Source organism: Neomonachus schauinslandi, chromosome 1 (assembly GCF_002201575.2).
Source record: "Neomonachus schauinslandi chromosome 1, ASM220157v2, whole genome shotgun sequence".
Taxonomy (NCBI): Eukaryota; Metazoa; Chordata; class Mammalia; order Carnivora; family Phocidae; genus Neomonachus; species Neomonachus schauinslandi.
Window position 1 is genome coordinate 117,534,060 of NC_058403.1, and position 17,611 is coordinate 117,551,670.

A 17,611-nucleotide genomic window follows, 5' to 3' on the forward strand; every position below is an offset into this window, starting at 1 on the left:
ATATATATATATATATATATATATATATATATATATATATATATATAGAAAAGGAGTAAGGATAATTATGAGGAAGGGGAGAGAGACTCTTTACAGGTAAATAGCTAGATTTCACTTTACAAATATTCAGTCTATTAGCTGTTAATAGGTGAGAAAACACAGACTATTCTATTTTTCACCTTCCTTTTATCAGTAAACACCTTGAAAGAGTAATCTGTTTTTGTTATCTATTTTACTCCTGTTTGACCTCTGATGCACTTAGCATTATCAAAGACAACGTTATGATAATGGCCAACATTTACTAAACACTGGCACTTTTCTAAGTGCTTTATGTGTACAGGGTTTCAGTTCTTTATCTGAAATTTTTGTGACCAGCGAGGCTGCATTTAGGAATTCTGAATTTTTAAGATTTTTTAAGGTAATGTGGTATATGTACTCAATATTGAGTCTCCCTACCTAGAGTATTCTGATAGAGTATCCCATAGTCAGTTACATAACTGTTTCTGCAATGAAACATACTAATCTTTAAGTGAGAAGTTCAGTTAAATGAGATTTGGTACAAAAAAAAGGCTTGATTTACACAGCTCTTTGGATTTGGTAATGTCTGATAATAGATTGTAGGCCTTTATTGTCTCCTTTAGTCATTAAACAGTCCTGTGGTATAGGTATGATTACCGATAAGGCAAAAGAGTACAGAGAGGGTAAAATGAGATATATAATAAATTCTTAGAAAACTGCTGACTGCTTAACCATTGTAACTAAAATACTGTAGAAGTAAAATTTTTGTTTTGGTTGAAAATAAATGTTCTATAATTCAAGGTAAACCCAGAGAAATTAAAATGTACTATTTTCTTTCCCCAGGTGGATGGAAGTAGTTCCACATTAAGCATGAGCACTCATTTTAAAATGCTTAAAAAGCTGGTAGAGGAACCAACATTTAGTGAAATCCTCATTCCTTTACAATCAGTCATGATACCTACTCTTCCATCAATTCCGGGTGCCCATGCTAACCATGAGCCATTTCCTGGGCATTGGGCCTATATCTCAAGCTTTGATGATATGGTAAACTTCAGTGTTATGTAACTGTAACTATGATTTTAAAATTTAATTAAGCTAAAATTTTAAATTAGGTTTTTTTAAAAGTGTTTTTCTCAGAGACTAAGTGCATTTTATTTGCAAAGAAAAAAATGATTAGAAATACAGAAAAGTAAAACTCTCTTATATTGCTGGGATAAAATTAAATGTTAAAAATGCCATGTTGCCAGTATCTGTGACCTATAAAAATATCCATATGGAGAAGATTGATACTTTTCTAATGTGTATTATAATGAATGAGAGCCTTGCATCTTAAATAGTATAATAGGGAGATGGTTCCTTCACAATTTTTAGCTTTTCATGTCCTCCAATGAATACGTTTTCTCTCCTAAACTTCTCTAGTACATATTGCTAACATTACATGTCTGTTTCTAATCAGTTACTACCTTTGTATTGTCAACTTTTCAACCATATACATTTATCTTCCTTCCCCTGTGTATTATAAGATATACACACACATGTGTTCATGCTTATTCTCCTTTTAATCTTCTACAACCCCTAGGACAGTGTCTTAAAAAAAAAACAACCCATGTTCAACTGAGTATTTTGATTTTTTAGATGCATGTATTGTTTTAGTATGAGTATAATTATTATTTTTCACAGTTTGATTTTTCCATACTTTGTTTCATCCTAAAAATGGAGAACAAAATACAGTTTTTGCTTATACTTTAGGAGGAAGCAAAATTCAGCTAAGAAGAGCTTGTTTTTTTTTTTAAGTATAAATGTGACTATAAATATGTGACTATTTTAAATATGTGGTACTAGAGCATTTTTTTTTTTTTAAGATTTTTATTTATTCATTTGACACAGAGAGAGACAGCAAGAGAGGGAACACAAGCAGGGGGAGTGGGAGACCGAGAAGCAGGCTTCCCGCTGAGCAGCGAGCCCGATGCGGGGCTCAGTCCCAGGATCCTGGGATCATGACCTGGGCTGAAGGCAGATGCCCAACGACTGAGCCACCCAGGCACCCCATACTAGAGCATTTCTAAGTAAATAATTTTGAAAACTGTTTGTTCCAGTAATTCTATGTATCAAACATTTGTTTAATTGCTTCAGAGCCAGATACTAAACCACATAATGAAATCATTCTTACTCACTTACAGTCATGCTTTGTTTTTAAATTAATAGGATTCAGCTTATTAACCCACCTCATTAGGTGGACTTGATTTTGGAATAGTTTCTTTTTTCCAAAGTCAAGTTACATTAAATTGATAAGCATTTTTTACCACTAAAGATATTTAAAAACAGTGTCTTCAGCTCTAAAGACAGGTTCTAAAAACTGTTTCAAAAATCTTTTAGGGGAGCCTGGGTAGCTCAGTTGAGTGACTTCCTTTGGTTCAGGTCATGATTCTACGGTCCTGGGATCCAGATCTGCATCAGGCTCCCCACTCAGTGGAGAGTCTGCTTCTCCCTCTGCCCCTCCCCGCTGCCTTTGCGTGCACTCTCTCTCTCTCTCATTCTCTCTCAAATAAATAAAATCTTAAAAAAAAATCTTTTAAATATTGTGGCTGTCCTAAAGAGGCTGCCTAAATTTGAATGTGTAAGTACTTATATTGAAGTAATCCTTTTACTTTATAGCCATTCCTAATGGGTGACAATGTGTCTCTGTTCATGGGCATTCTTTTCATACATCATCGGTGATTATGATAAAAGAAATTAGTAAAATAATAAACTTACTACACAATATAGGTTATTATATTCTTTTTGTTAGGTAATACAGTATTTATATATAAAAATTTAAACAAAGAATCTTGACCTTAACTTATATATAATTCATTATCTTTTAGGTGGAAATTCTTGCTTCTCTTCAGAAACCAAAGAAGATCTCTTTGAAAGGATCAGATGGAAAGTTCTACATCATGATGTGTAAGCCAAAAGATGATCTGAGAAAGGATTGTAGACTAATGGAATTCAATTCCTTGATTAATAAGGTTTGGAGATAGTTTGCTTTAATTTTAGAATTACCGTAATTACTATCATGTGATACAAGCTTTTCACAATGCAAATAGATCATTCTTAAAAAGAGAGTGAAATGTACTGCCTTTTTTGTTTTCACTTAATTTTTTTAATTGGGATAAAATTTACCATTTTAACCAACCACTTTTAACAGTTCAATTCAGTGACATTAAGTACATACACATTTTTGTGCAACTATGACCACCATCCCACTCCATAACATTTTTCATCTTCCCAAATGAAACTCTCCTGTCAATAAACAATAACTCCTCATTCCCTTCCTCCCTAGCCTCTGGTAACCACCATTCTACTTTCTATCTCCTGAATTTGACTACTCTAGATACCTTGTAGAAGTGGAATCATATATTTTTTGTCCCTTTTCCTGGCTTATTTCACTTAGCATTGTCTTCAGGGTTCATCCATGTTATATCATGTGTCAAAATTTTTTTCCTGAATAAGGCTGAATAATATACCATTGTATGTGTGTACTGCATTTTGTTTATTCATTGATCTGTCAGTGGACACTTGAGATTGCTTCCACCTTTTGCTATTGTGAATAATATTGTTATGAACATAGGTGGATAAATAGCTCTTTGAATCCCTTCTTTCAGTCTTTTGAGTATTTACCCAGAAATGGAATTGCTGGTTTCATGTAACTTTTTACTTTAAAAAATAAGATTACTTTTATTATATTGAGAAAAATGTGTAACACATGTTAGGGAAAATATTTTCTATGTAATGTTTAAATTATCTGTAATAGACTCTATCAGATGTATTTATGTTTTAGTGCTAGACAAAAGATGTTAGGTTCTGTTTTGGGGGGGGTGTTTGTTTTTAAAGATTTATTTATTTATTTTAGAGAGAGAGTGTGTGTGCAGGGGCTGGGGAGGGGCAGAGGGAGAGGGAGAGAGAAAATCTCAAGCAGACTGCTGCAGGGCTTGATCTCACAACCCTCAGATCATGACCTGAGCTGAAAGCAAGAGTTGGATGTTTAACCAGCTGAGCACACAGCTGCCCCTAGGTTCTGTTTTTATCAACACACTGCTTAAAGGTGATCATTAGTATTTTTTTCAGTACATTTGGTAAGTGCTTGATTTCTGTCGCAGAGATAATATGAGAAATCTTATTAAGGGTTTATTATAAATGGATGACCTTAGGTATTTTGAATTAGTCTGTGGCCAGGTATTTGTAAATGCATAGCATCTGTTTTTTCCATTGGTAAAAATTAAACCATACAACAGAAAGATGAAATTTAATTATTCTTTTTATAAACTTTTTGTCCCTCCTCTATCCTCTCCCCACATTTCACTGGTACCTCTTTAATTAGCAGGAAAAGTTACGGACTTTTAACATAGAAAAGATAGAGCAACAGATAAGTTCATTTTTAAAAAAGAATAACTATGGTTTGTACTTAGTGTAATCAAAAATAATTTAGAAATTAGTATCACATTAAAAATCCATTTCAAAGGCACTATAAAGTGAAGGATTATTTTTTATTTAAAGTGTTTAGAAAATTGGAAACCTAGCTGACTGTTAAACCATTAGTATGTTCATCTGAAGCTCCCTTGAGTGTTTTTCTGGTTAGGAGTATCAGCTGGCCTGGCTTCAGTTTATAAATTTATCCTAATCAGCTTTGTTACTGATTATTTCATTACTGTTCCCCCACATTGCTGTGGTAAAATACAATAGCCTGATTGTGAAAAATTACAGTCTGTGTTGGTCTAGGAGACCACAAACTGATCTTTATATGTCATCCTAATGCTGTACTGTTTGGCTGACATTTATGTAGCCTATTTATTCCTAAAGTTTAAAATATGTTTTTGGTTAGTGATTGTGCTTTTGAATTGGACGGGTTGCAATCATAGTTGTGTGCTTAGTTTGTTTATTTCATACGGTTTCAGAATTATACAAAATACTGTTTATCCTTACCTAGAATAATTCAGAATTAATCCGATGAGATGTAAAAAGCTTTCTTCTGCTAGGAGACAGTTTTTCAAATGAAACCATGATATTAAATTGCAAGAATAAAATGACATTTGAGGATATTATAAAACTCATACTTTTTTGTTTAGATAATCAAAATTAGGGGCGCCTCGGTGGCTTAGTCGGTTAAGCGTCTGCCTTTGGCTCAGGTCATGATCCCGGGGTCCTGGGATCGAGCCCCGTGTCGGGCTCCCTGCTCAGTGGGAGCCCTGCTTTTCCCTCTCCCACTCCCCCTGCTTGTGTTCCCTCTCTCATTGTCTCTCTCTCTCTCTGTCAAATAAGTAAATAAAAAATCTTAAAAAAAAATTAAACAGCAATCTTGGTGCCCAAGGACTTAATACTTCAGTAACATCTATGAAGCAATAAAAAATTAAAGAACATTTTGTCATTGTTAAATATACAGGTATAATATTTTGAACACAATATTACATTAACAGTGAATAATTAAAACAAGGGACTTGCCCAAGGCTTTTTTAATGATTTGGAAAAAGACTATAGATACTATCCCAGTAGCTTCCTTCCCTACCATTCTGAAGAATTATTCATCTATACCACATAGTAAACTTTCACGGAGTTTCTTTTGCTATGAAATGAATAATCTTTAGATATATTTGACATACATTTGGAAATTTTGAATTTTTAAGTTTATGTGTGTTTTTTTTTTAATAGTGCTTAAGAAAAGATGCAGAATCTCGTAGAAGAGAACTTCATATCCGAACATATGCAGTTATTCCCCTGAATGATGAATGTGGGATTATTGAATGGGTTAACAACACTGCTGGCTTGAGACCTATTCTGACCAAACTATATAAGGAAAAGGGTACTAAAATTAATTCTTAAAATATAAATATATAAAATGACTATAAAATCTGCCAATATGTATAATTAATATTAACATGTTATTATACCTTTTTTTTATAAGCCATAGTAGAATTTCTAGGTCAAATGAGATTCTGTATACACAAGTACTTATGTGTTTTTCTTCCTAATGTTCTAATCCCTTCTTTATCCTAATTATATCTTTATCCCAAAAGAATTTGATGTAGCTTATAAGAATGTATATGAAAATTTGTTTTTCACAAAGATATTGGTTAGCAATTTTGAAACTACTTCATGTGTATACTTACCTTTAGCAAATAAATATCTATATGTGGATAATGAGAGCTACCTTTTTCACTGTGAGAGAAAGAAAAGGAAAGGGAAGCCTAAAATAGAGTATTAGATTGGAATTAGAGTCTCCACCTGGCCAGACCTGGGATAATTTGGGCAACAAAATAATGATATAGTATTAGGTTATAACTCATGGAATAAAATAAATAGACATGAATCCACACTGATATAAATAAATAATAAATAAGTAGGGATGTAGGAACAGTTCTTCCTTACAATAGAATTGCAGTGAATAAATGTAGAGAAAATGATGGAAATAGAAAATAACCAATTAGCAAGTACCACAGTAATAATTGTTGCAGGCAGTGAATATCAATGGATCCTGAAATGAATGAGCAAAAGTATGATGAGAAGCAGGTTATTTGTAGGGTCTCAAAGTATCTCCTCACAACATACTTACTGATTATAAAGGGAAAAAAATAGTAACTTTACAGTGGAGAAACAAAAATATAACTGGTTAGAACTCTTAAAAAATGTCAAGGTAAGGAAAGACAAAGACAGAAATTTCCCAGATTTGAGGACATTAAGGAGACATGACAGCTGAATGTAATACGGGATCCTGGATTGGATCCTGGCCCAGAAAAAAAGACAGTAGTGGGACAGTTGGTGAAATTTGAATAAGGTCTGAAGGTTAGTTAATAATATTGTAACTATCAATTACCTAATTTAGGTAATTGTGCTATTATTATAAAAGACATGAACATTAAGAATAGCTGGGTGAAGAGTATATGGGAATTCTTTGTGTCATTTATGCGATTTTTTGTAAGTCTAAAGCTGTTTCAAAATTAAAAAATTTTAAATGCATATGATGCAGTACATTAAAAGTAAATAGATCAAGTTATCAGAGTAAGGTAGAAAATAAGTGTATTCGTTTCCCTAGGGCTGCTGTAACAAAGTACTGCAAACAACAGATGTATTCTCTCACAATTGGGGAGGCTATGAGTCCAAAATCTTGGTGCCAGTAGGGCCAGATCTCTGATAACTCAAGGGGAGAATCTCTTCCATGCCTTTCTGTCAGCTTCTGTCTCCAGCAATCTTTGACGTGCCTTAGTTTTATAGATGGATCACTTCACTCTTTCTCCTCTCTGTCATTACACAGTGTTCTCCCTAAGTCTATATGTCTCTGTTTTCTCTTCCTATATAATATTTTATGTACTAGTCATATTATAATAAGGGCCCACCCTAATGACTTCCTCTTAACCTGATTACATGGGCAACAGCCCTCTCTTTCAAGGTCGCATTCACAGGTACCAGGGGTTAGGACTTAAACACATTTTTTTGAGGGTACAGTTTAACCCATAACAATAAGTGGTATTGATAAATTACTATATTACTGTGCTAAGTATGTTATATACTTTATTGTTTATTGTTAATAAGTCTGATTATCCCTATTTTATGTACAGTGCCAGAGGTTAAGTAACTTATCCAAGTTCACAAAGCTGATAAGTTGCAGAGCTGAAACTCAAAGACTAGACTCTTATTCCAAGGAACCTGCTATTGACTATTTTATTGGAAAGATAAAATATTGTGTGTTTTAGTTATTGTTTTTGAATTTTTAAAAGTATTTTAAAAAAATTTTTTTAATATCATGAACACACGGGAATTATATAACATTTGAGCCTAAAAACCTCAAATCTCAAACTTGTTCATAAAACTTTGGCTGTGCTTCGGGTGTAAAAAAGCACCAAACCAAGGTGGGCCTAAAAGGCACTTAATAGACCAGAGTAATATCACCCATCTAATACACGCTCACCATTGTATCAGAAGGAAAAGTTCTGTTTCTCCAGATGATTTGCATTGTACAAGATTAACTCAAGAACGAGGTACACAATGAAGCTTATAGGCTAGCATTCACACAGAGTAAATTACTTCAAAACACCACTGTAGGTTTTTTAATAATGATTCTGTGTGGACCTATACTACATGCTGAGGAACAGAGAAATCATTATAATTTTAGTGAGGGCTGCAGCATTTTTATAATTCCAATTATTTTATTTAATTTATTTAATTTATTAATCCAATTTAAATTGGATTTATTCTGAGTGATACTTTCTAGAATTAGTTGATTCCAACGTTAGTTTTAGTTGACATTAATTTTCATCAACAGGAGGCTTCACTTTGGATAAGTATAGAGAAACATAATGTGTTATTATAATAAGATAAGTTTACCTATTTGTTCTTGCTTTTGTATAACAATTTGAATAAAAATAGATGTTTTTTTAAAAATTACCCATTTTCTTATTTGGCTTGTGTGGTTAATGGAAACCACTCCACCTTGCAGGAGTTTATATGACAGGAAAAGAACTTCGCCAGTGTATGTTACCAAAAGCCGCAGCTTTGTCTGAAAAACTCAAAGTATTCCGAGAATTTCTCCTACCCAGGCATCCTCCTGTTTTTCACGAGTGGTTTCTGAGGACATTCCCTGATCCTACATCATGGTAAGTTACCAAGAGGATAATACATTATTATGGTTTAATGTTTTAAAAAATATTTTAGATTTATGTTGCCTCATGTGGCATAAGGATATTTGATAAGCATTGTGTTTTCTTTAGGTACAGTAGCAGATCAGCATACTGTCGTTCCACAGCGGTTATGTCAATGGTTGGCTATATCCTGGGGCTTGGAGACCGTCATGGTGAAAACATTCTCTTTGATTCTTTGACTGGTGAATGTGTACATGTGGATTTCAACTGTCTCTTCAATAAGGTAAATGATGTGACTTACTCTAGTAATTGTATGTTTACTCCCAATTACCTTTCCTCAACAGCTGTTTTTCCTAGACATACCCATTGGTTGCAGTTATAGTCACAGTTGAGTCACACTGAGAGTTTGTTGACTGGTTTTGATTGGTGGATCCCTGAGTCCTCAGCAAAGCAACTTAGGATGAAGAGAACTCAGAAGAGTGATACAGTAAAATCAGCCCTGAACTTGAAATCCAAAGGTTCAAGTTCTGACTCAGTTCTTAGTTATGTGAACATGAACCGATCAGTTCATTTTACTGAGACTCAGTTTTAGACAAAACAGACCTGGCAGCATATCAGAATCATCTAAGAATTTAAACAAAATACACAGATATCTAGCAGACATCCTAGGAGATTCTATAGGTTCAGAGTGGGGCCTGGGAATAAATTAAGGTGGTTGGACTCTCCCTAAAGCCCCGTCTAATTTTCCAATGTTATGATCCTAGAAGGCAGGCAAGTAGGCTAACTCCCTATTTTCTTAATCCCCATTCTCTGTGGATTACCTTCTGCTGTCACAGGAAACCAAGAAGGGTCACAGATACACATGAGATCAAATCAGAAATAAACCACTAGTATATGTTAAATCATACAAGAAAGGAATTTAGGGAAACTCAGTAAGTTTGGGGATAAAAAGGCCTTATGGAAGGCAGGTTGAGAATGGCAGAAAATAAATGAACTGGACTTCATTATATTATATGTTAACATATTCTGTCTGAGGGATATGAGCATCTAACATTTGACTGTTTCTTTCCTTTCCTGCTTTAAAGTGAAAGTCTTAAAAGAGAAAAATATAAGAATATTTGTTTTTATTTTATATTATTCAAGAAGAGCAGTAAGAAAGTTAATATGAGACTAAATGTTGAACGCATAAAAATTTCTCTATAGTAATATTCACTATTGTAATTCAGTGCCTGGTGAGCATCCATCCTCTAGATCAGAGGTAGTTATATGGCTTCTTCATGATAGAGGCCTTTAATGTAGTTAAAAATATAAATATTTTGAGGGTATCTTTGCACTTTTAGAGTCTAGACATGAAGATCTAATTTTTTTGCATAAAGATTTAAAATTTTAACATTGTGACTTTTTAATAAAATGCATTGTTTTAAGGGAGAAACCTTTGAAGTTCCAGAAATTGTTCCTTTTCGACTGACTCATAATATGGTTAATGGAATGGGTCCTATGGGAACAGAAGGTCTTTTTCGAAGGGCTTGTGAAGTTACAATGAGGCTGATGCGAGATCAGAGAGAGCCTTTAATGAGGTAATTACCTATGTTTTGTAAACAATTTAACAGTAATCTTGAATGTAATTATTGGTTCCTAAATATGTTTTTTTATACTAGAAGCCACTTTGCATTAAAGTAGATCTTTTTAAATAATAGCTTTATTAAGGAATAACTTACAGTTCATTGCAGCATTATTTACAGTAGCAAGACACAGAAGCAACCTGAGTGTCCATTGATAGATGAATACACACACACTGTGATAATATTCAGCCATAAAAAAGAAGGAAATTTTGCCATTTGCAACAACATAGATAGACCTTGAGGGCATTTATTCATAAGTGAAATAAGTCCTACAGAGAAAGACAAATACCGTGTGAGATCACTTGTATGTGGAGTCTTAAAAAAATAGAACTACCTTATGATCTGATCTGGCAATTGCATTACTGGGTATTTACCAAAAGAATAAAAGAACACGGGGCGCCTGGGTGGCTCAGTCGTTAAGCATCTGCCTTTGGCTCAGGTCATGATCCCAGGGTACTGGGATCGAGCCCCGCATCGGGCTCCCTGCTCTGCGGCAAGCCTGCTTCTCCCTCTCCCACTCCCCCTGCTTGTGTTCCCTCTCTCGCTGTGTCTCTCTCTGTCAAATAAATAAATAAAATCTTTAAAAAAAAAAAAAAAGAATAAAAGAACACTAATCCAAAGGGATACATGCACCCTGATGTTTATAGCAGCATTATTTACAATAGCCAAGATACGGAAGCAGCCCAGGTGTCCGTCGACAGATGAATGGATAAAGAAGATGTATATATACACAATGGAATATTATTTATCCATAAAAATGAAATTTTGCCATTTGCAATGACATGGATGGAGCTAGAAGAGTATAATGCTAAGTGAAATAAGTCAGTCAGAGAAAGAAAAATACCATATGACTTCAGTCATATGTAGAATTTAAGAAACAAACAAGGGAAGGGAAAAAAATAAGAGACAAAACAAGAAACAGACTCTTATTATAGAGAGCAATCTGATGGTTACCAAAGGGGAGGGTCGGGGGGGATGGGTTAAATAGGTGATGGGGATTAGGGAGTACAGTTCTCATGATGTGCACAAGGTGATGTATGGAACTGTTGAATCACTATATTGTACACCTGAAACTAATCTAACACTGTATATTAAGTAACTGGAATTAAAATAAAAACTTAACAAAACCTGAGCAAATAGATACAGAAAACGGTGGTGGCCAGAGGTTGGGGGTAGGGATGGGCAAAATGGATGAAGGTACAAACTTTCAGCTATGAAATAAGTCATGGGAATATTAACTATGGTACAGACTTTCAGTTATGAAATAAATAAGTCATGGGAATATTAACTATGGTGAACATAGTTAATAATACTGTATTGTATATTTGAAAGTTGCTAAGAGAATAGATATTAAAAGTTCTCATCGCAAGAAAAAAATTTGAAACTTTGTATGGTGATGGATATTAACTAGATTGTGGTGATCCTTCTGCAATATATATACAAATATCAAATCATGTACTCCTAAAACTAATATATGTCCATTATGTCTCAGTTTTTTAAAAGATGTAATTTACATACCGTAAAATTCACTCTTTCAGAGTGTGCATTTCAGTTGTTTTTAGTGTATTCCCAAGATTGTGCAGCCATCACTGCTATCTAATTATAAAACATTTCATCACTCCCAAAATAAATTAGCAGTCACTCTCCATCCCTACTCCCCTGCCATCTTCTAGCAACCACTAATGTACTTTCTGTCTTAATGGATCAGCCTATTCTGGGCATTTCATGTATAAATAAAATCGTACAACATATGGCATTTTATGTCTGTCTTCTTTCCCTTAACGTGGTATTTTCAGGGTTTATCCATGTTATAGCATATATCAGTAATTCATTCTTTTTTATTGCCTAATAATATTCCATTGTATACCACATTTTGGGTTTGTTTGTTTAAGATTTTATTTATTCATTTGAGACAGAGAGATAGAGAGAGCAGGGGGGAGGCAGAGGGAAAGGGATAAGCAGGCTCCGCACTGAGCCAGGAGCCCAATGTGGGGCTCGATCCCAGGACCCTGGGATCATGACCTGAGCCAAAGGCAGACACTTAACCATCTGAGCCACCCAGGCACCCCTGTATACCACATTTTCTTTGTCCATTCATCAGTTAATGGACATCTGGATTGTTTACATCTTTTGGCTACTGTGAAAAGTCTGTGTATATATGTTTTCAGTTTTCTTGGGTATACCTGGGTGTAGAATAGCTGGGTCACATGTGAACTCTAAGCTTAACATTTTGAGGAACTTTCAAACTGTTTTCCAAAGCAGTTGTGACACTTTACAATTCCACTGGTAATGTATGAAGGTTCCAGTTTCTCCACATTTTTTTTTTTTTTAAAGATTTTATTTATTTATTTGACAGAGACACAGTGAGAGAGGGAACACAAGCAGGGGGAGTGGGAGAGGGAGAAGCAGGCTTCCCGCTGACCAGGGAGCCCGATGTGGGGCTTGATCCCAGGACCCTGGGATCATGACCTGAGCCGAAGGCAGACGCTTAACCAACTGAGCCACCCAGGCGCCCCAATTTCTCCACATTTTTAACAACACTTGTTATTTATCTTTTTTACTTTACCCATCCTAGTGGGTGGTATCAAGTGGTATCTTATTATGGTTTTGACTTGCATTTCCTCAATGACCAGTGATGTTGAACATCTTTTCATGTGCTTATTGGTCAGTTGTGTATCTTCTTTGGATAAATATCTATTCAAATACTTTTCCCATTTTTAAATTGGATTTTTTTATTGCTGAGTTGTAAGAATTCTTTACATATTTTGGATATTAGATCCTTAAGACATACATAATTTGCAAATATTTTTCTCTATGTGGGTTGTCTTTACTTTCTTGATGATGTCCTTTTTAGCATATAAGTTTTTACTTTTGATGATGTTCAACTTATCTATTTTTGTTATTGTTATTTGCTTTTGGTGTCATTTAAGGAACTATTGCATAATCCAAATCATGAACAGTTACACCTGTATGCTTCTAAGCATTTTATAGTTTTACCTCTTATATTTACTAGGTCTTTGATCATTTTCAGTTATTTTGTGTTTCTAGTGTGAGGTAGAGGGTCCATATTTATTCCTTTGAATGTGCATATCCAGTTTTCCTAGCACTATTTTTTGAAAATATTATTCTTCTCCACTTAATTGTCTCGGCATATATTCAGGAGTTTATTTCTGGACTCTCAATTTTATTCCATTGATCTCTATATCTAACCATATTCCTACTACACATTGTCTTGATTACTGTAGCTTTGTAGTAAATTTTGAAATTAGGAAGTATGTGTGCTCCAGGTTTTTTCTTCTTTTTCAAGATTGTTTGGCTATTATGGGTTCTTTGCACCTCCGTAGGAATTTTAAGATCATCTTATTAACTCAAAAAGTCAAGCCTGGATTTTGATAGGAATGGCATTGAGTTGTTAATCAGTTTGGGGAATATTGTCATTTTAAAAATATTAAGTCTTATGAACTATGAACGTGGGATGTCTTCTCATTTATATAATTCTTTAATTTCTTTCAATAATGTTTTGTGATTTTTAGTTTTCAGGTCTTGTGGTTTTATTTTTTTAAATCACAGTTGTTTTTTTTAAGGTTTTATTTGTCAGAGAGACTGAGAGCACAAGCAAGGGGAGCAGCAGTCAGAGGGAGAAGCAGGCTCCTCACTGAGCAAGGATCCCAGTGTGGGACTTGATCCCAGGACCCTGGGATCATGACCTGAGCCGAAGGCAGGCGCTTAACTGACTGAGCCACCAGCCGTCCCCAGATCTTGTATTTTTTTTTTTTTAAAGATTTTATTTATTTATTTGAGACAGAATGAGAGAGAGAGAGAGCACATGAGAGGGGGGAGGGTCAGAGGGAGAAGCAGGCTCCCCGCCGAGCAGGGAGCCCGATGTGGGACTCGATCCCGGGACTCCAGGATCATGACCTGAGCCGAAGGCAGTCGCTTAACCGACTGAGCCACCCAGGCGCCCCCAGATCTTGTATTTTTTTTAAATGTGCTTTTTAAAATGCTATTCCAAATGGAATTTTTTATTTCATTTTTGCACTATTCATTGTTAGTTTAGAAATACAACTGATATTTGTATATTTATCTCATATTTTGCAAACACTGCTGAACTCATTTATTAGTTCTAATACTTATTTTTGTAGATACCTTAAGATTTTTCTCTCTCCAACATCTGCAGCTAGATAGTTTTGTTTTTTCCTTTCCGATCTCGTGCTTTTTTTTTTTTTCTTGCCAATTGCCCCTAGCTAAATGAATGTCAGGTAGACAAGGTGAGAAATCTACATCTTTGTCTCATTCCTGATTTTAGGGGTATAGAAGTCAGTCTTTCACCATTAAATATGATGTTAGCTACAGGATGTAGTTTTTTAAAAGGACTTTTAAAGCTCATTTATTCACCTTCTTTCTTTAAAGCTCTCTACCAGACATTTTGGTAGAACGTATTCGTTAATTAGACATAGGAAAAGGCAAATTCTCTGCAAGAGGAAGTACAGCCTCTTGTGAAACACTAAGAGCCCCTATCCAATCTGGGGAAGTCAGGAAATAATTTCTGAAGGAAGTAGCTGAAACCTTAATGATAAATGGAATTGACCACACAAAGGGGAAGAGAGTGTTCTGAGTGATAGAAATATCAAGGCAAGTGAAGGCCTGGACTGCCTAAAAAATGTAATTCTGTTTTCTAGAGGGTACACTTCAAGTAGATGGTGCTGTGATGATGGCACAGATGAGCAGGGCTAGATTATGAAAAGTCCACATGGGGCTGGTTTACACATTTAAATCTTGCTCTGAAAACAACCAGAAGTCATTGGGGGTTGGGGTAAGAAGCAAATTTTAAAAGAAGAAATGAAATTCATCAGATTTTGCACTGTAGAAAAATTATAGTTGCAGTCTGGGCTAGAGGCCAGAAAACTAGTTAGAGGACTGTTTGAGTAACTCAGGAAGAAATAATGGTGCATTGGATGAGGCAGTGATAGTAGAGATGAAGGTAAGTAGATTCTAAAGGGATTTAGGAGGTAGAATTGAGTGTTAAGAGGAAGGAGAGGCAAGGATGATTCCTAGACTTTTATTTAGGACAAATGAGTGAATAATGTTCTTAGTGATTTGGGGAACACAGGCGAAATAGTTTGGGAAAGGGTAATGAGTTTTGTTTTGGAAATACTGAATTTGAGGTGCCTGAGTAGGTTTTTCCATAGGTAGTTGTATTTGAAGTGCACAGTATGCGTTTAGAAATGGCACACAAAACTCATCTTACTCTACTCTCCAAGAACACCTCAGATCCCCCTCTATCTTCCCTCTTTTCTTTCGACCCCTCAGTCCAAAACAGTAAGTTCACATGTCTTATTGATGCAGTACTAATGTGTGTTATAAGAATATTACCATTAGCTTCTCATCCTTCACTTATTTTTCACCTACATGTTGACTATAGCGGCACTTCTTTATACAGAGATAACATTGTATCATCATATTTGTTTGCATTTTAGTGTCTTAAAAACTTTTCTACATGATCCTCTTGTGGAATGGAGTAAACCAGTGAAAGGGCATTCCAAAGCACCACTGAATGAAACCGGGGAGGTTGTCAATGAAAAGGTTAGTAGAAGGTGTAGCGTGATATGAGCTGACATAATACGTCTCTGTCAATGAGAATTGATTCTAAATACTGTCATTGAATTGACTGGCCATTGAACTCTGAAATCTAGTTCTTTATTTTTTTTATTTTTTTGTTTTTTTGAGAGAGAGAGGGAGGGGAAGGGACAGAGGGAGAGGGGATAGAGAATCTTAAACAAGCTCCACGCCCAGCACTGAACCTGATGTGCGGCTCAGATCTCACAACCCTGAGATCATGACCTGAGCCAACATCAGTAGCTGGACGCTTAACCAGTGGAGCCACCCAGGTGCCCCTGAAATGTAGTTCTTTAGTATGAAAGTGCCAATAAGTTTTCTTTAGTCATTACTAATGTTAACATTATTATCATTTGTGTAATGAAGTTCAAGACACTTAATTATAGACAGTTTGCAGTTATGAGATATAGTGGGAAAAACTTGGAACACAGATTGCCTGAACTTAGAAAGCAGCAGCAGGTCTCAACTTTAATATATAGCAATTCACTCCTTACTAACATTAGTTGAAGTTTCAAAGTTTGCAGATAATCATTTTTATTAAGTGAGAATAGATTGAGGATTGTTATTCTAATACAACAGTCTCACTTTTGCATTTTTATAAGCTTTCCTATTGAGAGAAATGTGTACCTTTCATTCCAAGTAGCTTAGAACTCCATTTGCACATAGTAACATAGTCTAAATATTAGGCATTTAGAGTATTGTTGCTATGATTAGAATATTCATTCAAATGTTTAAGTCCTAACATTTCGGGGTAAATTTTTTAAATTATTATTTTTCTAGAATTGTAATGTGGAAGAGAGTCCCTAGTATTTCACATAGTCCAGAAAAATGTCCATGCAGTTGATGCTAAATCAATATTGCAAGCCTCAAAATCAGTATCTCAAGTTACTGCATTTGTTTCATTTCTTCTCTCTTTTGCCCTGTTTTTGCTCCTAAAAAGGGGGGAATGATTTGTAAAATGACATAAATATTTGTCAAACACCAGAAAAGTAGTAATTTCAAATTATCAATATCCAGGTGTTATTAGGTTCTTAGCACTTACGATTTTCAGTTTCTTCTTATTAGGCCAAGACCCATGTTCTTGACATCGAGCAGCGACTGCAAGGTGTAATCAAGACCCGAAATAGAGTGACAGGGCTGCCACTATCTATTGAAGGACATGTGCATTACCTTATACAAGAAGCTACTGATGAAAACTTACTGTGCCAGATGTACCTTGGTTGGACCCCATATATGTGAAATGAAATTACTTCAAAGAATATGCTAATAATCTAAAATTAATGCATTTGGTATTAACTGTGATTGTATATTCATTTCCAAAGTACAGCATAAGTTTATGTTCTCGGAGCAACTGGTATTAACTCCCTTATTGTTAATAATATTTAAAATAATATATGTTGTTGATAAGAAATAAACTGCTTTCTTTTTTTTTTTAAGATTATTTATTTGAGAGAGAGCACAAGTGGGGAGGGGGCAGAGGAAGAGGGAGCAGACTCCCCACAGAGCAGGGAGCTTAACTTGGGGCTCCATCCGGGGACTCTAGGATCATGACCTGAGCCAAAGGTAGATGCTTCACTGACTGAGCCACCCAGGTGCCCCTAAACTGCTTTCTCAATATATATTGTTCATTATAACTGGAGAAATGGAACATCTTATGTTTTTATGCTCTAAAAGATGTATTTGCAAGAAACAAGCCAGCCTAATTTCATTTTATAACTTTTATTGATTTTCTTTTAAGTACTAGCT

The 17,611-nt window shown here is 35.0% G+C and overlaps 1 protein-coding gene across 2 annotated transcripts in view; it reads left to right on the forward strand.

Annotated features, from left to right (window-relative positions):
- ATR (ATR serine/threonine kinase) overlaps positions 1–17,294 on the forward strand; it is a 91,361-nt gene extending 74,067 nt beyond the window's left edge. Inside the window, exons 40-47 of one of the 2 annotated variants that reach the window (XM_021678730.1) lie at positions 862–1,062; positions 2,883–3,026; positions 5,704–5,854; positions 8,486–8,642; positions 8,757–8,910; positions 10,053–10,204; positions 15,727–15,832; positions 16,931–17,294. In XM_021678730.1, the coding sequence (XP_021534405.1) occupies positions 862–1,062; positions 2,883–3,026; positions 5,704–5,854; positions 8,486–8,642; positions 8,757–8,910; positions 10,053–10,204; positions 15,727–15,832; positions 16,931–17,104 (1,239 nt within the window). In that variant the 3' untranslated portion in view covers positions 17,105–17,294. The remainder of the gene's footprint in view (positions 1–861; positions 1,063–2,882; positions 3,027–5,703; positions 5,855–8,485; positions 8,643–8,756; positions 8,911–10,052; positions 10,205–15,726; positions 15,833–16,930) is intronic. The other variant, XM_044915331.1, reaches the window with a different exon arrangement.
- The last annotated feature ends 317 nt before the right edge of the window (positions 17,295–17,611 follow it).